The 26,711-nt window shown below is 41.3% G+C and overlaps 2 protein-coding genes and 1 non-coding gene across 7 annotated transcripts; 1 reads left to right on the top strand and 2 right to left on the bottom strand.

Annotated features, from left to right (window-relative positions):
- Window positions 1-1,926: 1,926 nt before the first annotated feature.
- gnl3 (G protein nucleolar 3) lies at window positions 1,927-8,022 on the bottom strand. The gene is made up of 15 exons (XM_064298777.1): window positions 7,884-8,022; window positions 7,482-7,540; window positions 6,947-7,087; window positions 6,445-6,564; window positions 6,260-6,340; window positions 5,662-5,797; window positions 5,349-5,452; window positions 4,976-5,120; window positions 4,566-4,653; window positions 3,946-4,123; window positions 3,564-3,706; window positions 3,068-3,204; window positions 2,806-2,948; window positions 2,294-2,378; window positions 1,927-2,180 (listed from the first exon to the last, which is right to left on the bottom strand). The coding sequence occupies exons 1-15, from the start codon at window positions 7,894-7,896 to the stop codon at window positions 2,077-2,079; spliced, it is 1,677 nt and encodes a 558-aa protein (XP_064154847.1). The 5' UTR covers window positions 7,897-8,022; the 3' UTR covers window positions 1,927-2,076.
- Window positions 3,433-3,505, bottom strand: LOC135235412 (small nucleolar RNA SNORD19). Its single transcript, XR_010324381.1, has one exon. It is a non-coding gene; the product is annotated as a small nucleolar RNA SNORD19 (small nucleolar RNA).
- On the top strand, window positions 7,946-26,294 carry LOC135234304 (protein polybromo-1-like). 5 transcript variants are annotated; one of them, XM_064298772.1, is made up of 30 exons: window positions 7,946-8,077; window positions 9,229-9,380; window positions 9,946-10,043; window positions 10,162-10,309; window positions 10,490-10,639; window positions 11,520-11,636; window positions 11,833-11,901; window positions 12,078-12,176; window positions 12,332-12,417; window positions 12,542-12,630; window positions 13,257-13,473; window positions 13,695-13,836; window positions 14,362-14,453; window positions 14,867-15,146; window positions 15,449-15,554; window positions 15,906-16,545; window positions 17,036-17,247; window positions 17,873-18,058; window positions 18,440-18,597; window positions 18,944-19,207; window positions 19,657-19,802; window positions 20,305-20,462; window positions 20,958-21,141; window positions 21,509-21,719; window positions 22,122-22,323; window positions 22,768-22,926; window positions 23,438-23,596; window positions 24,854-24,921; window positions 25,384-25,597; window positions 25,883-26,294. In XM_064298772.1, exons 2-30 carry the CDS (start codon window positions 9,240-9,242, stop codon window positions 26,044-26,046), a joined length of 4,959 nt encoding a protein of 1,652 aa, XP_064154842.1. In that variant the 5' UTR covers window positions 7,946-8,077; window positions 9,229-9,239; the 3' UTR covers window positions 26,047-26,294. The 5 variants fall into 5 exon arrangements, with proteins under 5 accessions (XP_064154842.1, XP_064154840.1, XP_064154843.1 ...); XM_064298770.1 differs by lacking the exon at window positions 7,946-8,077 and adding an exon at window positions 8,222-8,428; XM_064298773.1 differs by lacking the exon at window positions 7,946-8,077 and adding an exon at window positions 8,222-8,428 and having other exon boundaries at window positions 22,768-22,842.
- Window positions 26,295-26,711: the final 417 nt, after the last annotated feature.

Genomic DNA, 26,711 nt, shown 5'->3' on the forward strand with positions numbered 1-26,711 from the left:
ATGCTATCGAATTAGGATTGTTCTGTTATCGCAACATCCAGTTCGATTAGGCTACTCTATCTCCGTTAAATATTTTTGTCAGAGGACGAAAGGCTAAATTTATGTAGGAAGCTACATAAATGCACAAGCTGGAAAAAACTTACCATGTATGTAGGAACTGACTCAAATATCGAAAGCATTTTGATATTCAAACACAAATAAGTTTCCAGCCGGTAAAAATAAGATATTACGCTTCCTAACTGTGCAAGGTATACGTAGAATAGGAAGGACCCTGGTTGAGTTGTCTATGAAAGTCCTGTATAAAATATACAAGACCATATTCAGCCGCTTGACTTCAGCCTATTCCATTTTTCCATCCCGCGGTACAACTGAATGCGATTTAAGTTTAGTTTTCTTTTATACTTTCCCATTTGTTATTATTTTTCTGCAAAATCGGACGTATAAGGATTTAGGTTTTTCTTTTTAATTAAAATGTGAACATGCAAACGTCCGAACTGAAATGTTGATGTAATCTGAACAACCTTGCTTGCAGCCTACTTACACTGACTCAAATTAAGCATATGGGATATGGTAGTTGGTTCTTAAACATACGAGTTAATTTTAATGTAGCCTATGTTTTCGATTGGCCCAGACGGTTTTGTGTGCGATATGGGATACATTATTTACATTATTTCAGTGGCTTTCGGTGATAGGAGTCGATTCAGTTCACAAATAGCCTATTCATCTATTGAGTCGTTGTACTTGACGAACGTCTAGAACGACTCGATATGCAGCCAGCAAGTAGGCTGAAATGTTCGGTGATCCGTCAGGTTGCATGCATCATAGGGCACGCGTAGAGATTATAGTAAATGTAAATTTTGTAGAATAATCAGGAAATATACACACCAACAACCTCTGGAGACGCAATTGCACTGTATAGGCAGCTTTGGGGTTAATTTAAGTGCATTTTCTTGCTTGGGACTACAAACCCACACATCTCTATTTCACGGTCACTGAATGCTCGCTTTCGACCACCATTTCCAAACCTTTGTTGATGGCTTTCCCATAGTTCTAAATGCAGGTGTCACTGTTTTTATTGAAACACTAGCCAGTTGAACAGTCTTTGTGATTGAAGCTCCTGCCATCCATACCCCAATAATGAATCCTTTCAGTCGCTTAGATCTTTTCCTTTTGCCATCTTGATCCAAAATAGTTTAGCTGGGTCTGCTCAGCATTATTATACATGCCACTGAGCATGATAGGATGTTAATTGCTTAACTGTATCAGGCAGGTCCATCTGTATAGAAGCATCTGCATTTATGTTTCTCACCTCATTTATTCAGGATTTTCCCTTTTGTCACCCATTTGTATGTATAATGCAAAGTTCACTGCAGCAAAAATGCAAAACATTACAGGAAGACACCAAAAAAGGGACAAATAGAAAAGGAGCCACATCTATGGAGTTTGACTTGATTGCTCAAAATTCACAATTTGGAATTTTTTTTGTTTGGCTGAAACAAACCAAAAATCCACTGTCGTTGTACAATCACACCATTAGCCACAGATTTATGGCTATGACAATCTATCAAAATGGAAATTATTTAAACATGTAGCCATGTGGTGTATTGCACCTTGCTGATTATACTTGGCTATACACATTTTCAAGTTAATTGAATGGATGATTAAAAGAAAGCCATTACACCATCTTGTTCAGTCATTCCTGAAAATGTTTTTCACCCCTCAATCAAAAATACATTGTTTTCATTAAAAAGATACACCTACTGACAACATTACACTTCCCAGCTGAATGAAGAATGTACACAAATACAAACCATGCGCTGCATGTCTTCACGCCTTCAGATTTTTTCTGCTAACAAAGGTGATCATTCTCACGAAGAAATATGCAAAGCATGCGGCAAAATAATTAATAGAAAACTTTATACAAAATAGTTTACAAATATAATTTTAATACAATAATCCATCTTTGAAGGTCCAACTTTAACTAGTGAAATCTAGCACCCGATAAATCACAGCAACCTGTGATATCGAGAAACTTAAACAAGTCCCATTTAAACCACTACAGGTCTCCAAGCATCCTCATTTGAAATCTGTGTTGAAATCATATGCATCATCATCCTTCTGTGCCGAAGACAGGTCTATGGTGATAGGCTTGGGCTGGAACTTGACTTTTGTAGGGTGCTCTGTCACACAAACAAGAAAAGAATTTAAAACGTTACAGCATGTCATGAGACCATGATAAATATGTACGACGTGGCAATAAATGAGAAGTTTATCGGGCTGCTCTCTAATATACCTGCAAAACCTGGTGTTGTCTCTTGTGGCTCTTTTCCATTTTGAGATTGTTCCAACTGTCGTCCTTCAGCATGCACCAAGTCAGGCTGCAACAAGATATGACCCATGTTGCAGTGTAAGTCTTTGATTACAATGAGACCAAAATATTGTTCTTACCATTTACGGTTTCTGTAGGTCTCAAAAGCAGAGGGGGTAGGCCAAAAGGGGAGAGAAAAGTGAACGTTTTGTTCTTAAGTTTCTTAAAGATGGTTTGTGTTTTTTTCTCAAAAGTACCCATGGCCATTGCTCCAAGGTTACATTATGGGTGTCAAATATGTGAAAGATCCGAGGTCAAGATTGAAAAGGGGCCATTTCCCCCCAGAATAACCATAAAAATCAGACACATCACCCATCCACAACCACTTAAGAATTCTTGAAAATAGGCTTCTGCTGCAGTTTTTGCAGTCTAAAAATCAGTTTATGGGCCAACAATGTATGACTGCACTTTAACACTCCTCATACAACTGCTCTCACCTCATTATCAATAGCCTCTTCCTGGCATTCTTCCTCGTCCCCTAACTCCTTGGTCTCAAGGCCTTCGCTTACACTGAGGAGTCCAGACGTGGGACCCATGGAGCTCAGGATAATGGCAGTTGAATATCTGTGTAACTTCACACCTGGACAACAACAAGACCAGAACTTTCACAGCAACAAATCTCCCATACTGAGCCACCTTACCTTAATGGGTGGTTTTAAATTAGCTCTCTGTATGCCATCATTCTCTGAATGTACTTACTTTTAATGGTGTCTGAATTGCCTTTCTGCAATTTGTTCAGATCCCACCCCTTCTTCATTTCTGTTACCGTTTCATCCGAGAGATATGAAGGAACGTTGGGATTGTCGGGGGGTTTGGAATGATAGCTTAGTTTAGTCCTAGTAGGAAAAGCCGAAACAATATCATTCAGTTGATTACATAGAATGAGCAAAAAACACAGCAAAATGAAACCATTTACAATAATTTCAAGGATACATCCTTGAGAACGCTTAAATTAGGCACAGAATCCTTGGGAAACCTCTCACCTTTCCATGCAGTAATCCAATTCATCAATATGTTTACTGATCAGTGCTGGATGCATAAAAACATCCCTCTGAATAGACTGAAAGTGCTCAGAGATCAGGGTTGGATTAAAGTCTTCATTGTAACTCAAGACTTGTATTATTTTCCTCATTTCTCTGAGAGCCGCACGGAAGGCAGGATTTGACCTGGCTTGATAGCGAGTGATAATTCTTACCCGGTCCAATCGCTTAGAAATGTCTCAGCGGCTTGCGCAGTGTTCGGAACACCGCCTTTCTGCATGAGTCCCCGTTTCTTGGCTAAACATGTCAAGAATTCCAAGGAGTTCCTGAAATCAGGAACAGTGTACTGAAGCATTATCTAAAAGAAAAGAATTCAGTTATCAATTATAACTCAGTAACAGTCAGAGAAATGTATGTGCATGTAACAAAATATATTTTAAATGTAGTATAATTGCATTGTATAAAGAACAAAATGTTCTTTAACAGACATCCTGCGGTGGAAGTAAATTATATTTCCTGACCACATAATCAAACTTTATTACCCCTAGGGTACTGAAATATTTGTACTAAATTCATAAAGTGTCCCTCGAGTGTTACCTGCTGTTTGTCACAGTGCTTAAGTAAGGCTCTGACTGCATCCAGTGCGTTCCCCCCTTCCCCTGGTGTCGGCAGACTCCTCAGAGCCATGGCAAAAGCAGGGTTTGATGGCGCTGCCATTATGCTAGGGCTGTCGATCATCTTGACATTCTTCGCAACGAGCACTTCTTGAGTGCATCTGAAAGGAAGGTATACAAACCGTTTACTTAATCACATCTGCTGCAATGCAGCAAAACGGTTGTAAATGCAAAACACACAAGAACTTCTATCTACTTCCTGAAGCATTTCAAATGCAAAATAAAAGGGATTTTCAAGGATCCTCAGACAAGAATCGCATTTGTTAACGGACACATTCACAATGGTCAAGTAAATGCTTAATTTATACACCCTTGCACCACATCCAGTTCATTCACAGGTGAATGACAGACCCCAAACATGCATCCTACACCTCACTTAAACTGCTAGACTCTTACAAGAGAAATTCATGCTAAACGCCTCCCCGCAGAGTTAAACAGTGGTGTCTCTCATATGACAGGGACCACACTGCTGCTATTCACTGTGGTCCAATTGAACACAGAAATGAGAAATCGAGCAGCAACCTCTCTTTGCTATGCACTCACTTTGTTAATCCTCCCTGTGCTCCAGCGTTGCAGGCCCTGACGCCCTTCAGACTGTTGATTAGGCTGCTCTTCCCCACATTGGGAAAACCTGAGGGGGAATCATAAATGTGAGAGGCAGCATGGTCACGTACACCTCAACAGCCAGCAGGCGTGAGTTTTACTGACAAAACGATGAGATCAGAGTTGGATTATTGAAGTCTTCACTGATTTCAGAATCACAGAGTCATCCTTTCTCATCAGACCTGTATTAAACGTCACTGTATTGATGTACTGCTGGAAAGGCTTAATTACACTGTTAGGCTTGTCATGCTGTCTTTTAGCCTTCATTTTAATACTGAAAAGTAAGAAATCTGCATATTATCACAATGTTACCAGGTAAAATTATTCAATAGGAAACAAGTTAATCTTACCAACAATGCCAACTTTGAGTGTCTTTTCACCCTCCTGGGCTTCTGCATAATCCTGCAGAAACTGCAGAAGACAACTGCTCCCAAAGGATTCCGTTCCTTTACTCTGGTCAACTGCTCCTTGCCCAGCTCTTTTCTTCTTCTCTTGCTGTAAATCCATAACTATGGTAACTACATCAAATATTCCTTGATTTCACATAATGAATGAACAACACATGCAATTCACACAATACCTTGAACATAGAATGGTAGCAATCACTACATGTAGTTTTTACAAAATTCACAATGTTGCCCAATACCATGGTATACGTGATACCGTTTATGGTAAACACAGCAAGAGGATTTTGTTGTTAAGTGACAAACTGCACACACATACCACTGTTTTGTCTTGCAGATATACTGATGCTTTGAAGGCGACTGTAGGAAACTCATGCTGCAGGTAGCGTAACCACTTCTCCGCATTGCTTTTTGGTACAAGATCTGGGGGGGGGGGGGGGTGATTTCAGAGCAGTGAATAAAAAAGCCTTCCAATAAACGTTTCACTATAATTTGTACAAACAACATCTAACCAAAAGTGAATTGTGCAAAAATATTTCCTGGCAAAGTTTCTTTTTAAAACTGGAAACAATATTAAACATCTACAAAGATATAAAACAAGCCAAAGATGTTGACACAAATGAATGGTTTACCAATCTTATTCAAGACCAAGAGAAGCTTCTTGTTTCCTTCACTTTTCAAAACGGCTTCTTCCAGCTCTGGACAGCGGCAACCCAGGGGATCCCTGGCGTCCAGAACCTCAACAATGACACTGGAATCACTGATGACCTGTTGGACACAATATATATATATATGTTCACTGCAGTGTTGGTAATTAATGTAGGCATAGGAGAAAATACTCCTTTGGAGTTTTTATTTTGTGAATGTCCTTCACAATAAATAAATAAATAAAATAAAAAATCGAAATATTAATTATTTTTAGATGAGCTTTTGTAAGCACATTTACTTTCAGTAAGTGGATAGATATAATAGTCCTTCAATATTCCTGACAAAATTTAAACAAATTAATCATTGCTTCAGGGATTGCTTCTGTGAGGGAGTTCATTATGGAACACTGAGCTCCATTCATTGTGTAGACATACATTCTCAGGCATAGCAAAACAGAAAACAGAGCAAAATGAGGGAGACCATCTCTGTTGAACCTGAAGGCATTACTGTAAGAGTAAGCTTTTAAGTCAATGGTCATCCTTCAGTGCTGCAGCTACCGACTGGTCTGGCTCAGTCACTCACCTTGTTCAGCTCATCACAGAGGAACTTTCTGGAATATTTATCTTTGCCAGATGACTTCTGTGGACGATTCAAATTCCCCTCCTGCCAAAATTGAATGGCGTTTTTAAACAAACTTTAGCAGACATGAAAACACTCATGGCCTGTAAAACATACAAGAGAGTTTACTTCTCTTCATTGGTTCTCACCTTTTTTACTTTTTTGGCCTGGGTATTGGAGTCACTGCTTGTGGCCTCTCTCTTTCGCTTCTGTGCTCGCTCTCGCTCCTGTTGTTTCTCAAGTCTCTTTTTCTGTTTAAGTTCTTCTAGCTGGGAGGTGAAAGAAGTGTCAAATATGCATACAGTCCCAAAATGCTCTGATGCAGCAACTAACTAGGATAAGAATGATAATACTCATGCTAAGGCTACAATACCACAACAAAAGAATACCACAAAGCATTATCAAATATTAAAGTCAAATTTAAAATTTGTGCATTTTTACATTTACATTGATGACATTCTGTAACTGAGTTACTTGGATGAAAATGCCTTTGGCAACATTATTTTCAAAATAAAAGCTTGTGAATCCGCTCGGCAGTTACTGCTAATCACTTTTGACGAAAACATTATTGAAATATTTGACCAGGATACACAAAATTAAGACTTAATAGGATAGGGTTGTAAAAAAATTAAAATAAATAATGATTCTCACCTTCAATTTTCTCTGTTCTGCCTCCCGCAAAACTTCTTCTTTGAAAGGTGCGATATTAGGAACCCCAGGATCCTTCTTTACCCGCTTTGTTATACCTTTCTTTTTTGCTTCCTTCCGTAATTTTCGGTTGTGCTCCCGAACCTGATTTACAAAATAAAATAAAGAATGCATGTGCCAATAGTAACACAGTGGTATTAGATAATCAGTTAAGAAAAAAAGAACCAATTCTTCATTTAATTGCCAGCGCTACAGTTGAAACGGCTGGTGGCTACTGACGTATCCTTTTATTCTAATTTAGAAGAGCAGACCGATAGTTAACCAAAATATTGTTACATTCTACATTCCCCTGTTACATTCGCTTTCATGGGCCTGACATGAATTAATTAATACAACGATGTATCCAACTAAAATAACCCACACATAACACTGCACATTCAGGCCTACCCCACATGCTAAATAGCTTCACACACTTAACATTACGTCGCACGTAACTGATACCTAACAATAAGGTTAATTGCTGTGAAAATGCACTTACCTTTTTCTGTATTTTGTACCGTTTTGAACATGACATGCGTTTACTAGCTTTCTTCAGCTCTGGGGAAAAATAACATTGCTGTCATCGGCACGGTAGAATAAAAACACATTTTATCACCAAAACACTTGATACATGTTTAGAAAAAAAGTAACATTACTAAGACGCTCCTGATATTTCGACTGAGAGCACATTTGCAGAGTTAAATTAAAAGTAGCTGAACTGCTAGATCAGCTACTTACATTTGATAGAACCGCAGGTAGGCTAACTAGCTAGCGCATTGCTCATTTTTCGCTGGTAAAAAACAAGATACCCACACTGCAATCGTAAATTTAAAAAAGTCAATTCCTCAACAAACCATTAATCCGACGTGAAAAAATATTAGTTACCGACACTTGAACTTACTTGGGCGCTTCATGTTTTCATACAGGACACCTTTCTCCACGTGGTGCTACTAATCGGTGCCACAAGCAGAAAGGATGCAATGCGGGATAACATGTCGGACTTCCGTTTCCGCCACAGCTAGAGAGGGGGAGGAGCTAACCAGCAAGCTCTCTTAGCCTAGCAATCTAAAGCTAACACTATTGTCGAGAGTCCAGGTAAACCTTTACTAATTTGTGATCTAATTACATTTTTAGACGAATCATTCTGTTCTGTGTTCAGCTGCGGGTCAATGAAATATTTAGCTTGTTAAATTCATTCTGAATTATTGGTACATTAATTGCGATTTCCTGATTGCTTGCCAATACATTTGGGCTGGATCTGGATGCAGTTAGCTTCTTCAGCTGCCTTCCCATTTGTCTTTGTTTTTGTCACTAACCCGTCTGGTGGAGTTGTGCTTTTAAGAGCCGGTAGATAGCTAACGCTAGCTGAGTTAGCTGGAGACCAGGCACTCGCGATAAGAATGAACTAGCTAATGCTACACTAACGTTTCATTGCTATGCGCAAAGGTATTCGGAACTAATGTTATGGTTGGCTAGCTTTCCACGTCGTTGGAGTCATTAACTTAGGATGTTTTAGCGCGTTAGTTAGCTATCCATTTATTTGGAGTATTGAGTATAGCTCCCTAGCTAGTGTTCGTTTAAACCACATTGTATAATGTAGCTAACCGATTAAATGGAAGAAAAGTTCTTATCAGTATATCTATATGTGTTCTGGCCAATCGTGTGCGTGAAGCAACTCACACGAATAACCGCCTGTCAAACATACTTACAAACTTACTTTGTACTTAGGCTAATACAGTAGCCAGTTAGCTGGACAATTTAGCCACTTTGTTGGTCAGCTAAAATTATCTGAGTTAGCTAACCTGCACTAGCTGTGTATGAATGTGAAGTCCAGTGTCAGACCTCTTGACTGTTAGGGTTATTAGGTAGACTACACCTGTCATAGTGTAGCGAGCTTATTTCATGGAATGCATTTCGTTGTTTTGTTTTAATCAACTACGCGTCTTTTTTACGCGAAAATTGTATTAAACGACGCTGCTTCCTTTATCCACAACCATTTGTTAGACAGTATTATTTTTATGTGGTGGTAATCGCGAGTAATCTTGCTATATAGACGGACCATTGGGGACATTAGCTATCTGGCTTGCACCCGTAACGGTGAAACAAATGCACGTTACGTTTCATATCAGGGCGCAAAGTGGTAATCGAAATGCGTTAAACAGTCAAGCTCATCTGCCAGCACGGCCAAGTACCCATCCCGGTTTCTAAGTAAACTTTATGACTGCCCCTTGTTAAATCTTTTTAAGGCACTGCTCCGATGGGTTCCAAAAGACGGAGGGCCACTTCTCCTTCCAGTAGCGTTAGTGGCGGGGACTTTGAGGATGGCCTGTCGTCCTCCTCCACTCCCGTAAACAGCCGAAAAAGAAGAAGAGCTTCCAGCGTACCCACTGTAGATCCCGTAAGTGGATTTCCTAATATTTTCCACTTTTCCCACTGATAGTCATAACAGCATGATAAATATCAGAGTATATTAAGCTATGTGACCTAGCCCTCTAATAGGCTCATGCGAGTGGTACAAATGTGTGCTCCAAATGTTCGCCCAGTACCGTGAATGGTTTCCAAATATGTAGTTTGCCGCAATTACACTCTTATTTGTATTAAACTTGAAAAGAAAAAAAACATTTGGCTTATCCATATGACGTAGAAATTACCTGTATGTCTGACACGTCTTAGTTGCATACCAACCAGATAGCTGCAATCCAGAAAAAAAGTTAATTTTGGTGGGCAATGACAAGTGACAAGTTAACTGGTGATCGCCGGATGTTCTGTCGCTTAACATTTATACTGTTGTTATTGCTAATAATATCTCTAATAGTAATGGTTACTACCAGATGAGCCAGACACACTGCTGGTATGCCTGGGGCAACATGTTGCACATCTCAGGTCTTTGTTGGAGTATGTTTTTCTGTACATAGTTATGTATGCATGCATATGTTACTGAGATTGTGTCCTTATCGGCCTAGATTGCAGTGTGTCATGAGCTGTATAATACCATAAAAGATTACAAGGATGACCATGGCAGACAAATCTGTGAGCTGTTCATTAGAGCACCAAAGAGAAGGTACAGAACATCTCATTACAATCATATTGTCCGTGTTCAAATTAATTGACTTATCACACCAATTATGACACACAAGAAAGAGATCCCCTGTATTCATTTGTTTGTTTTCCTTTTGAAGAAACCAACCAGATTACTATGAAGTGGTCACCCAGCCCATAGATCTGATGAAGATCCAACAGAAACTGAAGCTGGAGGAGTACCAGGATGTGGAGCAGCTCACTGCTGATTTTCAGCTCATGTTCAACAATGCCAAGACGTACTATAAGGTACCACCTTTTAGAAGCTAGGCCTAAGTTTGCATCATACAAACACTAATTAGTAAAGTGTTACGGTGAAGGTTTATTCAAATTTTCAGTATAAGTAGCTTTGGTAGTCCAATGTTTATTTGTGTTTTCTTCATCTTCATTCTGTGCAAAAAATAATTCAAACATGTTTCCTGTTTACAGGTTGAGAGCCCAGAGTACAAAGCTGCCTGCAGACTGTGGGAGCTTTATCAGCGCACAAAGAATGAGTTTGTACAGCGAGGGGAATATGAGGAAGAGGATGAAGATGGAGAGGACACACTGGAAAACCCTGGAACCTCCACAGAAGAAGAGGTGGAGTTATTATTTTTCTCTCCATTGAAGCAATAATCTTACAGCTGGCAATTCACAAATTGCTTGTAATTGAATACTTTCTTGACCATACTGTATACATACCTGGTTAGAAAAGAGGAAAACTCTGACATGGAGAGTTAATATTTCTCACAATCAGTCCTGGGTTAATAGTCAACAGTTTCAAAAGTAGGTGACAGGTGGTCTTTACTGGGAACATTTGTAAACTTAAATGTGTTGTCCCTACATGTCAAAATTGCCAGGGGATTACCACTGACTATATAAAGCAATGTTTACACTTGGCTCATTGGATATCTTATTCTGTTGAGTGCTCAGGACATTTGATTAATATCTGGGTATTTCCCCCCATAATTGTGTCCATTTAGTCATATCTGTCAGACCATTAGTGTGATGCATGTGTTATGCCAGATTTACAGAGCCTATATTTGGCACTCGTCTAAGTGAAAACAAGTAGGCTTCCACTGTCTACTTGGAACCAGACATACCGTGTTTAGTTTCAGTGTCTGGTGGTTTTCTGTTCTGTGCTGTTTCTACCATTGTTGCCAAAAATACAAAGTAGGGAATTAAACATGGAAGGATCATGCTGCTATTGCTCATCAAAGCGAACTAAATTGCACAATTTCTTGCAAAAGTACATTTGAAATTGAGCTTTAGAAGTAAAATTATATTTGATTTGTTGATGGGACTTAATATACTATGGCTGTGGCAGTTGGTAATGCAATTGAGCTGTACAGCTAGCTTCACTTAGAGCTCTGGCCAGCCTCACTCTAGTGCTACAGTGGATAACTTTAATGAGGATAACAGCATTACTTTTTGTAGTCTCTTGTGGTCAGTTCCTATGTGTTCATGGTTTGATTGGCAGACTCCACCTAGTTGCCTGAAGGAGGTCCTGGAGCAGCTCTTAGAGGCCATTGTGACATTCACTGAACCCTCAGGGCGTGTGATCAGTGAGCTCTTCCAGAAGCTGCCCTCCAAAGTGGTGAGAACTGCAGCTGTATATATTACATGATGTTGACTTTGAGCAGTCATCTCATTATGCCTTTTTTTGTACATTATCTGATGTGCACCAGTCTTTAGTTTTTGAAATATATAGATTTCTTTGTTTCAAATGTTTTTTAAGTGATTAGACCATTATTATTGTTATTATATATTTTTTGTTATCTTGTCCTCTACAGCACTACCCGGACTATTACGCCATAATAAAAGAACCAATAGATTTGCGGGCAATTGCTCAGAGGATACAGGTATGCAGCAAGATGTAATGTGCTTTGATTGCTCACTTAAGCATGCACACACACACAAATTCAGATGCCATCGCTCTCTTTCTTCCCCTGCTACCCTCCTTCCCTGTCTCTTTCTCATAACACAAAAGCAAATGATCTATTGCATTTGTGTCCATTCTGTTTGAATCGTTTTATAGATTGGATACTACAAAAGTGTCAGTGCCATGGCCAAGGACGTAGACCTTTTAACAAAAAATGCCAAAACCTACAATGAACCTGGATCACAAGTTTTTAAGGTATTTCAATGCTTATGTTTTTTTTTTTAGACATTGTGTTTTAATTTTTGCTTTTTGTTATTTCTGAAACTATTTTCATATTTTGCGTACTGGATTGAATGATTTTTAGTTTGAGGATATTAAAGTCTACCATTCTTTTCATTATTGTAAATTAGGATGCTAATACCATCAAGAAGATCTTCCTTCAGAGAAAGACTGAAATTGAGCATGCTGAGCCCACTAAATCCAGCCTTCGCATAAGGTACTGTTTACTATTTCTGAAATCTGTTTTTCGGTTTATTTTTCTGTTAAAGAATTGTTGTATATGGAAAATATAACAGATTTTTCTGTTGAAACCACATGTTGTGTTTGTGGTTGTGTGTCAGGAACCGGAGGTCTGCCCAGGGAGACCGCCTGTCTGCCATCACCACAGCCCTGCAGTACGGATCTGAGAGCGATGAGGATGCCCTGCATGGTAAGCCTCACTATTCAGTCATTCGTGCATTTATTATGAAGCATTTCTCCACATGAGCGCAATTTGACGTTAGCAGTTAAAGGCATACTATGCAGAATTTCTTTAGCCTTGCTGTGGTCCTGTGTTTATAATCAAACAAGTCTTCTCCATCTTCACCTTCGCCCACTCAGCTCCGAGTACTGAACAGAATCGCTGATGCGCAAATTCATTCAACTACTGTTAAATTTATCTCATCAATTACTCAGACATTACATTGTAATTTGTAATAATTAAACTGAAGCACTTTGCATTAAATCTCGTACAGTTATGACAAATTCCAAATCCTAAGCATAAAGGATTAGTGAATGATAACAGTAGGTATTGTTTCTATATCATATGCTTTTCATTGATTCAAAATATTTGTTCAAATCTGAAAATTGAGGTCAGATTCTAAGGCAGATGAAATCACACAGTGTTATGAAATAAAGCCCCTCTGTCATATGAACGGTGTTCAAAGAAAAATGTTCCCAGTCTTCTTTTGAAGCTTTTTGGTTCTTATTCTTTCTTGCCATCGACAAATATGTGTCTGCGTGCGTGCGTACGTGCGTGTATTTGCGCATATATTCACGTGCGTGTGACCTTCGCAGGCACTGTCCGATACGATGAGGGCGAGTCCGAGGCAGAGTGCTTGCAGTCCTGCATGGACATGAGCAGTCCCATCTTCCAGCTGTACGAGGCGGTACGAGGCGGCCGCAACAGCCAGGGCCAGCTCATCGCCGAGCCCTTCCTCCAGCTGCCCTCCCGCAAGGAGTATCCCGACTACTACCAGCAGATCAAACAGCCCATCTCCCTTCAGCAGATCCGGTATGAATGTGTGTGAATGGCAGAACCATTCTTGGACACACACTTGCATTATTATGTATTCAGAAAAAAAAAAAAAAGCAGGGCTACTTAATGATGTGCAGACATTTAGTTTTTGGTTGCACGGGGAGAATTTCTATATTAACAGTGGCTATTGACAGTGCTTTTTTGTTTTGTGTATATACCTTGAGTTTGGCAAACAAAACAGCTATTTCTTTCCGCAGGGAGAAGATGAGGAACAACGAGTATGAGAACGTGGAGCAGATGGACGCCGATCTCACTCTCATGTTTGAGAATGCCAAGCGCTACAATGTCCCCAACTCGGGCATTTACAAACGTGTGCTGAAGCTGCAGCAGGTCCTGCAGGTTAGTGGATTGCAGGAAGCAAAGCAGCACTTGGCCATGGTTAAATTGTTTAAATCTTTAGTTTTAATTTTATTTCAGTCCATTTGTTTTAATCCATTTCTGCCCCCGCTTTAAACCATTTCTCTATTACAAATAGGCTTCTATATATATTGTTTGTGCTGGTTATGTAAATGCGCTTTCTATGTGTGTGGGCTGTTTCCCACGTATGGAAAAAAAACAACAATGTAGTACAACACTACAAAAATATGCTACTGCCAGATGTCTATGTTTCACACTGAATGCCGCACGTGGCAGTGTGGGAACATTGCTGTCATCATTATGAGGTAATTATCAACGGGGATCACTGAGGAGATGTGATAACTGCCTAAATGTGGGATCAAATAAGGCTCTATTGACCTCATGCTGAGGAATGACTAAAATGCAGGAACTGTTTTGGAAAAAAATTGTGAGCCTACTCATTTCCCATCTACCAAAGGTATACCTGGGTAACGCATGCATTAGTGAGTTTATGTCTATGTATTGCAGCTGAAAAAGAGGGAGCTGTTGAGAGAAGAGGAGGATGGTGACAGCATGCTCTCCTCCACCATGTCTGATGCCAACAGCGCAAAGAGGAAGAGGTACGCTCCCTCCCTCATCCCTTTATTCTTAGTGTACAGACTCTCATTGTGCTGGCCTGGACTCTTGACTTCCTGCCAAAATGTGCAGCTGGTGGTTTGAAAGCAATTAATCATTTTGAGCTACATTAGAAAACAGAATCAAATGCATGCGCCTACAAACTTCCCTGAAAGCTGATCTACCTGTTGTGTGCATATCATTCATGGTTATTTGGACGGAAGCTCATTACTGAATTTGTCCTTCTTTACGCTAAACAAATTCGTGAATGCTTTTGAATGAATGAATGTTAATTGAATGTTAATGCCTGGCTTTGTGATGCAACGATTGCAACAGCTAAGACAAAATTGGTGAAAATTTTAAAGCGTATTACAGCACCCTTGGCGAGATGCTAATGGTTTGGTCTCGTCCCTGGCAGCCACAAAAAGAACACGAAGAAGAACCGGATGAAGGTCCTGTACGCCGCGGTGACGGAGGCCAGGGACGTGGCCACCGGCCGCCGGCTCTGCGACCTCTTCATGGTCAAGCCCTCCAAGAAGGACTACCCCGACTACTACAAGATCATCCTGGAACCCGTGGACCTGCGGACCATCGAGCACAATATCCGCTCCGAGAAGTACCTCAACGAGGAGGCGCTGATGGACGACCTGAAGCTCATGTTCCGCAACGCGCGTCACTACAACGAGGAGGGGTCCCAGGTGGGTGGCCAACCGGAGAGCAGACTTTCACAAGTAGCTCTTGTGGAAAAAGGATGCAGTGTGGTTTCAGCTAGGTACCCGGGTTTTAGTAATAAGCCACTTCTTGCATCAAGTGTAGAAATATGTATTTTATAGAAGTAGTGCTGTTATGGGTGTTCTCCAACAATATTTTCTAATGAATGCATTTTCTTAAATGCATTTTGCTCAATTTGTATAGGCTCTGCTGTGATCACTGTTAGGGATTCCTGTATTAAAAGATAAATTTGTGAAAACATGTTATGTTTATATTTGGAAATGGTTAGGTCTATAATGATGCGAACATCCTGGAGAAGATTGTGAGAGACAAGAGGAAGGAGCTGGGGCCCCTTCCTGATGAAGATGATGTGGCTTCACCCAAGCTCAAATTAAGTATGTGCATATATAAATTAGCTGGTGCTGTAACTAATCATTATTCAAAAAGTAGTTGAAATACAACATTCCATCTTTTCAAGAAAGATCTTCTTCAGGATTAACTGTATTTCTCAGGTCTGTATGATTCTAAAGCTGCTTCCAGAGTCAAGGTTTCTCCTTGCAGAACTTCTGCAGACTCTACAAAAATTCTAGTTGTGTTTTGTTTACAATAAAATTGGAAGACAAATATATTAATGTGGCACACAGATGAGATCCTGTCCACGTACAACCATTTGTTCATCAGGATGTTACCACACACAGTTGTGCAAGTGATAATTTGCTTTTTTTTGTACTGAACTGATTCCCCAGGGAAGAGCGGCATCTCCCCTAAAAAGTCCAAGTACCTGACCCCCTTGCAGCAGAAGCTGAACGAGCTGTACGAGGCAGTGAAAAACTACGCCGACAGCCGCGGCCGCCGCCTCAGCACCATCTTCCTCCGCCTGCCCTCCCGCGCCGAGCTGCCCGACTACTACATCACCATCAAGAAGCCCGTCGACATGGAGAAGGTCAAGAGCCACATGATGGCCAACAAGTACCAGGACGTGGACTCCCTGGTGGAGGACTTCGTCCTGATGTTCAACAACGCCTGCACCTACAATGAGCCCGAGTCCCTGATCTACAAGGACGCCCTGGTGCTGCACAAGGTGCTGCTGGAGACGCGGCGGGACCTGGAGGGCGGGGAAGACAGCCATGTGCCCAACGTCCCGCTGCTCATCCAGGAGCTGGTCCACAACCTCTTCGTCTCGGTGCTGAGCCACCAGGACGACGAGGGCCGCTGCTACAGCGACTCGCTGGCCGAGATCCCTGCCCGTGACCCCGCCGCCCCAGCCAAGCCGCCGCTGAACTTCGAGATCATCAGGGCCAACGTGGACCATGGCCGCTACAAGAGGCTGGACGTCTTTCAGGAGCACATGTTCGAGGTGCTGGAGAAAGCCAGGCGGCTGCACAGGTGGGAGAGTGAAGCTAAAATAAATCAACAGCTCTATCTCCTGCACTCTCAGACCACTGAAAGCAGAACTATGTTACTATGTCAATATTACTGTTACTAATAGTAATTACTAAGATTAATAATATTGGTAATATTATTGTAATATTTCAGTTATATCACTATGTCTCAATATAATTGTTTTTTCATAATTTTTGTGATATATGTTCATGGGCGGGGCAAGAAACACTGTCTTCTTCTTGGTAGTGAACATTGTCATTTGAAAGATATTTTTAAATCCTAAAGCCAATTGTAAGACCTGTTCCATTAGGAAATAATTTAAAGCTAACACTGGTACTGTTTGGCAGCAGTGCTCAGATTCAGTCTAACTGCAATGCAACTTCCCATTTCTTGTGACTGAGAAGAGTAACCCTGTGGTGAATTCATTATGTCGGCTTGAGATGATCGGTTGTATGGAAGCTGTGCTAACTGCGCCCGTATCTCCTGCCTGCAGGACGGACTCCGAGATCTTCGAGGATGCTGTTGAGCTGCAGCAGTTCTTCATCAAGATCCGAGACGAACTGTGCAAGAACGGAGAAATCCTTCTCACGCCCGCGCTCAGCTACACCACCAAACACCTGCACAATGATGTGGAGAAAGAGAAGAAGGAGAAACTGCCCAAGGAGATAGAGGAGGACAAGCTGAAGAGAGAGGAGGAGAAGAAAGGTGAGTTCTCATCCACCAGCATTTTATCACCCCCACCCTTAAACAGATGGTTGAGCTTTCAGGGCTGGTCTGGGTCAATATTTAAAATACTTTTAAATCAAAAAGCATTCCAGCAGATCCCTGAGAAATTTCAACAAAATGTGTTACAAAACAAAATATACAACAGTACAAATGCAGGATTCTGTTCTGATGATTGGTCAAATATATCTTCCAGGACCTCTACTGGTATCTAAAGGGTTACAGTATTTTGAATATTTTTTCCATGTCTGTTTCCCTGCAGCAAGGACGATTATAAATAAATGAGCACAAGTTATGTTTGACTCAGCAGGGCTCTGAGGAGCACACTTGGTTATGAAGATGTATGCTTTCATTAAGTGCAGGCATAATTTTACACGGTCAACACTGCTAGTGAGGAAACAGTAGAATTTAGTTGGTTCATTACTGCAGTAGATTCATGCAGTCCGATTAATACCTGACCAAGTACAACTGCAGTCATTTGTAATAGTATAATTATTGGTTGATCCATCAAATTTGTTGCATCATTTAATGAATGTTTTCATGGGCTAGAATTCAGCTTGACTGCTGTTTTGCTGACTGATGAGCTGATGTTACCTGTGACTTGCAGAGGCAGAGAAGAGCGAGGACCCGGTGGGCGGGGCTTGGTCGTCAGGGCTACAGCGCACGTACAGCCAGGACTGCAGCTTTGAGAACAGCATGTACCACGTGGGAGACTACGTTTACGTGGAGCCAGCCGAGCAGAACCTGCAGCCGCACATCGTCTGCATTGAGCGCCTGTGGCAGGATGATGCAGGTAACCGAACCAGCACCGTTTCGCATCCTCCGACACCACGCAGGCCTCAATGTATGAAAAGGGAAGTTAAAGTGTTGAGTAGTTTTTGAAGTTATGGGATACTCATAAGTGCATAATGTAGGGGCCACTGTGATTGTATACACTGCCATATGCACGTAATGTGCAAAATATGGGACCATAACAAGCTGTGCTCCATTAAATGGATATTATGTATGTATCCAAGGATACTCCTGCAAAAACATCTTTTATAAAATATAACAATCCCAGTGTGACAATAATGGCAGATATAAATTTATTTTGTGTTTATTTTTACTTGATATGCTCTTTCCTAAAAGAATATGATTGTAATTAAATCCAGCCTAATTATATCTCCCCATTTAGGTGAAAAATGGCTGTATGGCTGCTGGTTCTACAGGCCCAATGAGACCTTTCATTTAGCCACACGCAAGTTTCTGGAGAAGGAGGTGTTCAAGAGTGACTACTATAACAAAGTCCCCGTCAGCAAAATACTGGGGAAATGTGTGGTTATGTTCGTGAAGGTACAGTCTCTATTTCATTGAGCCTACACAGTTTGTGTAATGTCACTGTTGTTTTTATGAGGGTGAACTGCATTTTTGGGAAAACACTGGGCTGAATTTTTTTTAACCTTAACCAAATAACATAACCTATAATAACACTGCCTAAATCTTGCTAGAAATGCTCATATTGCTGAAAGCCTGTCTTACAAACCATAACATCTCTTTCAAAATGCTGTAGAGAGCCCGTCTGGGGTTGAGACTAGAAAATATTTGCATAGGTCAAATAACAAACTTAAAACTTTCAATGGAAAGAGAATCTTTAATGATGTCTCAGAAGAGCCACTTACATCGTCATGTGATTCTCTAGGAGTACTTTAAGCTCCACCCAGAAGGCTTCAGGCCAGACGATGTCTTCGTCTGCGAGTCACGCTACTCTGCCAAGACCAAGTCCTTCAAGAAGATCAAAATGTGGACAATGCCGGTGAGCTCTACCAGGTTCGTCCCTCGCGACGTGCCACTGCCGGTGGTCAGAGTGGCGTCCATGTTTGCCAATGCCACCAAGCATGACAACGAGAAGCCCTTGGATTTGGAGGACGACAAGTCGTTCGACATCAATCGCGTCGTTGACAAGGTGAGCACTGGGGCAAGAGCAGAGACAATGGAATCATACTGCTTCCGAGCCAATTTTGTTGCTCGTTGGTTCATTTTTTTTTTTAAGATATGAATAGCCGGCAGTGCTATGCACCTTTCCACAAGATTTGTTTTATCTTGATCCACAAATAACACTTGGACAAGGCGATTGACCAGTTATGATGGAGTTTAAGTATGTGAAATTTAAGATTTCACATTATCAAAGGTTCCAATCAAAGATTCCAGCTGAACACCACCATACATTGAGCTCTATGTTTGTAAAGGCCTCTGTGCAGGTTCAGCGCACTGTTAGCGGGTTCAGGTAAAACAGATGATTCTACTGATTGTTTTGGTGTGTAGAAGAGAGAAGATGTGTACAGTATAATGTAGGATGTATATTGTAGCAGGCCTCTTTCCTGAGATTATCTGCTGATTATCTGTCCTGTGCAGGAGAAGGAGGACGTGCCTGTGGAATTGAGCAACGGTGAGCCGGGCTGTCAGTACTACGAGCAGCTCCGCTACAACGAAACATGGATGAAAGTTGGCGACTGCGTTTACATAAGGTCACACGGCCTAGTGCGGCCCAGAGTGGGCAGGTAGGTAGTTTCTTTCGTCAAACTTTTGTTTGTATTTATTCATTCATTCATTCATTATTTCATTAATGAAGAGTCTTTTAAGCTGGAACTCTTACTGGGCGTGTAGTTTGACGACCCCCACATTGACCAATCCATTTATACAGATGAATCGTTAGTGCAGCCAGTGGGATAAAGTGCTTTGCCCAAGGGGTTATTAGCTGGATATCTCTTGATTTCAACAGTCCTATATTCAGTCCCTGTGAAACTAATTAAGGTATTCTACAGATACCCATAGGAATTTTTGTAGTTTTGCAAGAGCTTTGACCACCCACTCAATTTGTCTAAGAATATTTTTGTTAAAATGGACATTATGATATTGTTCTTGTTTTTCCAGTTTGTCATATAAACTCTTCATGACGTTCATTTATAAATGGAGGTAGACTGGGTACCTGGTAGCTTTTTTTGTGTGATGGCGATTCTTTGTTTAATGGTCACGTGACTAAGCATGTCTGGTACTTGCTAGGATCGAGAAGATGTGGGTAAGAGACGGCGCGGCCTACTTCTTTGGACCCATCTTCATCCACCCAGAGGAGACGGAGCACGAGCCCACCAAGATGTTCTACAAGAAGGAGGTGTTTCTCAGCAACCTGGAGGAGTCCTGCCCCATGACTTGTGTCATAGGTACATGCCTGCGTGTGAAACATCCCAACACCTCTCTCAAGGGGCTAGAAGTCATTCAATCACCAGATTACCCCTGTCACAGGCATTTTGTGTTGCTATTATTTGTCGTAGTTAGACCCAGTACTTCATCTTGAGTGAATCTTAGCCTGACACCGTTGCTTGTTTAATATGTATATTATGTACATATGTGTTTGTGAGCTGTATCCTATACCAGTAAGTTTTGAAAACATTCCTCTTGATCCCTGAGACTTTTCAACAAAAATTAATCAAAGCTTATTGGTCAAAATTTTGGTTTCCTAAAATTAAACATGTAAGTAAGCGGAAAGAATTTTACTAGTGTCTAAACAGTTATTTATGTTATATTTGTCCCAGGTCTGTTGCATATACATATTTTGATTGAAAATATCTGCTGAAAAGTTTGTCCTAGCATGTTTTTTTGTAGTCCAGCCTAAAGCTCATTTTCTCTCCTTTCTGTCCTATTTGTTGTGGCATTAGGGAAATGTGCAGTCTCCTCTTTCAAGGACTACCTCTCATGCCGACCCACTGAGGTCCCCGAAGAGGACGTGCTACTGTGCGAGAGCCGCTACATCGAGAGTGAGAAGGTGATGAAGAAATTTAAGGGCCTGAAGCGCTTCTCCCTGTCCGCCAAGGTGGTCGATGACGAGATCTACTACTTCAGGTTAGCTGCTCCCATAGGCTGCCATTCAAGGAGACTAATTTCACACCCTGGTCCTAGAGGAGTCTCCATCAGCTTATATGTGACATGAATGATTATTGTCCTATTGTGCAATTAAAATGGGGGATTTACTGACCGCCTTGATGGAGTAGATTATGGATATCTTGTACAGAGGTCATAAGAGATGTACTTGGCTCAAGAGCACTTTTAGACCAAATTTAGTGCCTGTCCTCAAATTCTGCTCTTTTCATCCGCCACTTTCCTTTGAGACGGACAAATGGGACGGTTACACAACCAAATTGTTATGAACTGAATTTCTCTTCAGCTGAGGTGCAGTGAAAATCCACTTTCACTCGTTTCTCCCGTTCAGGAAGCTGATTGTACCGCAGAAGGAGCCATCTCCCCTGCTGGACAGGAAAATCCAGGAGCTGGAGGCCAAGTTTGCGGATATGGATGGGACGGAGGAAGACCTGGACGACCAAGGGGACGAGGATGGGGACGGGGGCGATACTCCTTCCATGCCCCAGATGCAGACGGCTATGTCGGGAGACATGGACATCATGCCCTATACCCCACCACAGGTTACAACCCGTACCTTTCCACACTAAAATCTGACCTCGCCGATCCAACTTTGATCTCCAAGTCTAACCTACAAGAATCAACCATTCATCTTTAAATCTCGCCTAGAATTTATCTCTAGTCTTGACTAGTGGAGTTTGCTGCTCTTTCCCAGATCTCATATCTCTGCTGTAACAGACCTACTTTACTTTGGATCTCCTGCACATCTATACAGACCTATATAGTGTACCTGCATCCAAAATTAAAGACAGCTGGTGGCTTTAAATAATCCACAGTTGTTCATTGCACCAAGTCCCACATTATTTGGTTAAATCAATAAAATGGAAACGTGAATGTGCAACCAAGATTGAGTGTCTGTATTGAGAGGAGGATTCCCAATGACTTTGCTTCACTTTGACCAACAGTTGACTCCAAAGTCAATAAAGGGGCTATCCAAGAAGGAAGGAGCAAAACGGAAGATCAACATGAGCGGCTACATCCTGTTCAGCAGTGAGATGCGGGCTGTCATCAAAGCCCAGCACCCCGACTTCTCCTTTGGAGAGCTGAGTCGCCTGGTGGGGACGGAGTGGAGGAACCTGGAGACCACGAAGAAGGCAGAATATGAAGGTGAGACATGGATTTCCCAGAACATCTCCCATTTCAGCTGGAGAAATGTGTGATGACCAGGACCATGGGTTAGAGGAAGGCCAGTAGCTGGGTTAGAGCATGATGTTAATTATGATAAAATGACTTGTACATTATTTTATGGTTTGATAGGACTATTGATTCCAATTCAGAAATAGACTACAAATACCATTTTCACTGTATAGGTAGAGACACTTTAAGTCTGTAAGCTGTAAGCTGTAAATGACATCATGACTAAAAAAAAAAAAAAAATTTCACTGTGAAAGTGATGGTCATGGATTCTGAAATTGTGCCAATATTGCAACGTTAATAAATCGCATTTGTGGGCAATGGGAGTTCGGATGTGGACATGTGACTGCCAGTAAATTTAGAAGCCATGTACTCACTGGTCACTTTGTGTAAGTTGTGTGTTTATGTGTTTTGCAGAGCGGGCAGCCAAAGTGGTGGAGCAGCAGGAGCGGGAGAGGGCAGCCCAGCAGCAGGGCAGTTCCCCAAGAGCAGGTACCCCAGTAGGGGCGCTCATGGGGGTGGTGCCTCCCCCAACCCCTATGGGGATGCTTAACCAGAACATGACGCCTGTGTCAGGTAACCCCTCACGGAAAAAGTAGAACCCTTTGGTGACTTTGGAGCGGTAATAAGAAGCTGAGCTGCTCAAAACTCCCCATCTCTTATACCCCTGCCCCACTCCCCTCCATCCACTCCAAGTTCATGACTCTGGAACCTCAGCCGTTACACCCCTTCCTCTCTTAATCGCATCCTCTGAAGCTGAAGACCAGCTTAGCATTATTAATCATCTTTATTTGGAATGTGTCAAATTTCTTTGAATGCATATGATCAAGCCTGTATAATCAAATCATCAACTGCATGAACATAAAATAACCATGTTTACTTTTGTTAACTTTAAGCACTCCTTGTGTGCGCATATTTTGATTTTTTTGTCAGCATGTCTTTGCACATAACCTCCGTCTACTTTATTACTAACTTTACTTGGATTTGATGTACTCTCTCTTCACTCATGGATAGTGCATGACTTGCAATAGCCAGCTGCATGATACTGATGCATGGATCTGTTGTGTTGTCCCCCCCCCCCTCCAAGGCATGATGGGTGGCTATGGCCCTCCCATGATGCCCATGCAGGGCCCTCATGAAGGCATGGTCGGTATGGGCAGCATGCCACCGCATCACATGGGGGTGCCTGTATTGCCCCACCATCTCCAGCCAGGTATGCCCGGGTTCCCTGGCATGCCATACCCGGGTAAGGACACCCCTACCATCCCCCCTCCTAGCCAGGCCCACGCAGTCGCTTCCTGTCTGCCACTCACCCGCTGGAGGGGCTACCTGTACCACAGGCTTAGGTACTAACCAGGCCGTGCCGTGGCCCGGGCAGGGTCAGGTCAGAGGTCAATGGCGTTGGCCAGTCGGGCCATCTCTGTACCTGGGGCTTTGACCTTGCTTAGCATCGGAGTTCAATTTGCACAGTTCCCCCCTTAATTTTCTTCCTCTGAGATCTTAGAAGGCATTCATTTGAACAATCGCATTAACTAATTAATGGCCTAATCCATTTGAGAGTGATAAATGTCCACCACTAACTTCATCACAGTTATTAACTTGGTTCACCCTTGAGTAGAAATTACATTTTATTCCACCAATTCCACTCGATGCTTTATCATATTTGCACCCCACATGTTTGCACATGTGTACAGGTAGGTATGGAATAATTTTATTCTATGATTGCATAGCTATAAATGCTAAAGCTAGTTATTTGCCATACAGTTTTTTTCTTTGTCTGTTGGTCAGTTTTTGATCATTCTACTACTGATTCTGGTCATTTAAATTAGCGTACGAAGATATATTTAAATGGTCTCAGTTAGGAAAAGTTAAATGATTAATTTTATGCATGGGTTCATCATTTAGCAGCTGACTTTAGAAGATGCTGTATGTGGTTTGATTAGCCTTAAATAGGCAGTATACTCCAAACGACGTACAAACTTTTTTTTAAAAAGAAAAAAACACCAGCAAACCGTGCCAGGAATTTGAGGACATTTTGTTGTCTTTAAAATCTCTGTGTAATCGATCATAAAAATGAAGATATTCTTGCAGACGATTGAGGAGTTCAGCAACTCTTCGTTCAACAGTATTAATCTCAAAAGTATCCACAACAATGATGCTACCACAGTCATGTCCAGGTGGGACGCAAGAGATTTCAGCAACTGGTGTCCTATCCGATAGGTTTGCCACAATAGAAGTTAAATTGAGGACATTTTTACCTTATTTTGTCAAACTGAGGATAAATCTTCTGGACAGAAAGGTAGCCAAATAAAAGATGTCTTTCTGTTTGTCTCTTGTTCAAAGCAACCAGTTATTTTCCATTTTGAGTATACTGGCGCCTTTGCTTTGTGTGTGAGTGCTCTGATGAAATGAAAGCCCTGTTACCTTTTGATCTGCAAAAGTGGCAATTAGGGCTCTTGTGAGGTGTTCCTTTGTCTCTTAACTATGGTTACTGTTGCTGTAGGTGTAATGGGGCCTGGTGTGAACGCAATGGCGGGAAGTCCTGGGGCTGGAAACCCCTACGGGCAGCAGGTAAACTCTTTCATGGTTAATGAGGCAATAAGATTTGTGATTTGATTGTTTTTTAAGGCCTCATATCAGGGTATCCCCCTCGTTGAAATGTCTTAGGCAGGCCACCTAAATGTTTTTTCAACTGTCTATAGGAGAAAAAACCTGCAATACAATTTTTTAAAAACCTGTAAAACCATTATGAATGGTCCTCAAATTCACTGGTACAATTTTCTCATGAATGATCCTGCATTTGAGGTTTTTTCAGTTTTGACTGTTTTTAAGTTTACTTTGTGATCAACATAGTTAGCCTGGGATTTTTCCTTTAAAAATTCAGCGTGTACCTGAATACTTGAATATGTGAGCAGAATAAAGGTTTCCTTAAAGAATGATGTTAATTTAAGCACACAATGGATATTTTATTGAATGTGTGACATATAATAGTTTTTTTGTGTGAATACCACCGATAATGCCCATTTCCTTCAGATGGGTATGATTGGTCAAGGTCAGCAGGCCCCACCACCTTACCCAGGACAGGTCTCACTTGGCCAGCCTGCGCTCCAACAGCCTTCCACACCCATGTTTGTGACCCCACCCCCAAAGACCCAGCGCTTACTCCACTCAGAGGCTTACCTGAAGTACATTGAGGGCCTCCAGGCTGAGTCTTCCACCGTCAGCAAATGGGACCAGACTCTCACGGGTGTGTGTATTCGTATCAATCCATTCATTCAAAGATACATTTTATTTTAAGACTGTGAGGAAATGGGAAAATATTGTGTCAGTTTAGCCAACACAAATACCACTGTATTTATTTTAGCTAGCTCATGTGCATGAGCTGAAGTTCAGCTTTATTTGAACTAAATTGGATTAGTAAAGCATTTGCAAGTTGGTAGCTACTTACAGAATGGTTTGAATGTGACACTAATGATATGGAATGCTTTCCATATGGCTTTTATAATTATTTGTACATTGAATATTCCCTCAGCTCAAAGGAGAGACGTTCACCTGTCCAAAGAGCAGGAAGGCCGTCTGCCTTCCCATTGGCTGAAAAGCAAAGGAGCCCACACAACCATGGCAGACGCACTGTGGCGACTGCGTGACCTGATGCTGCGAGACACACTGAACATCCGCCAGGCATACAACCTGTAACAGGCCTCGGCGCACATCCCCTCACGCTCCCATAATAAATTGCTAATTTGTGAAGAACACAAAAGGTCATGAGAAGCAGTAATATTTTGGTGTACATTAGATTTTCCAGGGTTTTTTTCTCCCAACATAGCAAAATAAGCTTAGTTTTGATGTTTTATTTTACTTTTTTTAATGGTTGTAAAAGATTTTGGTGGAAATTGGTCTAAGGCCAGTGTAAACACTTTCTTATTAAATTTGATTAGAAAAGTTATGTGGTTTCTTTACTTTTTTTTCTGTTCCATGCTAATGTTTTGCAAGGGATGCTATGTCACTTTTCATGAAGCCAACTGAATATTTGTGGTCAGACATATAAACCTTTAAAAAAATCATTGTTATATTTTTTTAATCGTGGAATTAAGTACCTTTCTATATTATTTTTCAGCATAGATTGACCTGAGGGTTGAACTGGAGGACAGGTTACATTAACAACTCCAAAACTCCAAACAATACAAACATCTTATTTAGAAATTAATCGACACTGCTCGGATTATGTATGAGGATCGATTCCTCTGATTGTTATCATCAGTGAAGTATAAACCCATGCAGTTAAAGTGAAACTCGAGCTAAAATAAGCGCTATTATTATTTCTTAATTTGCTAATTGTAAAGATGTATTGATAGAAAGAC

This window comes from Anguilla rostrata, chromosome 11, assembly GCF_018555375.3.
Source record: "Anguilla rostrata isolate EN2019 chromosome 11, ASM1855537v3, whole genome shotgun sequence".
NCBI lineage: Eukaryota > Metazoa > Chordata > Actinopteri > Anguilliformes > Anguillidae > Anguilla > Anguilla rostrata.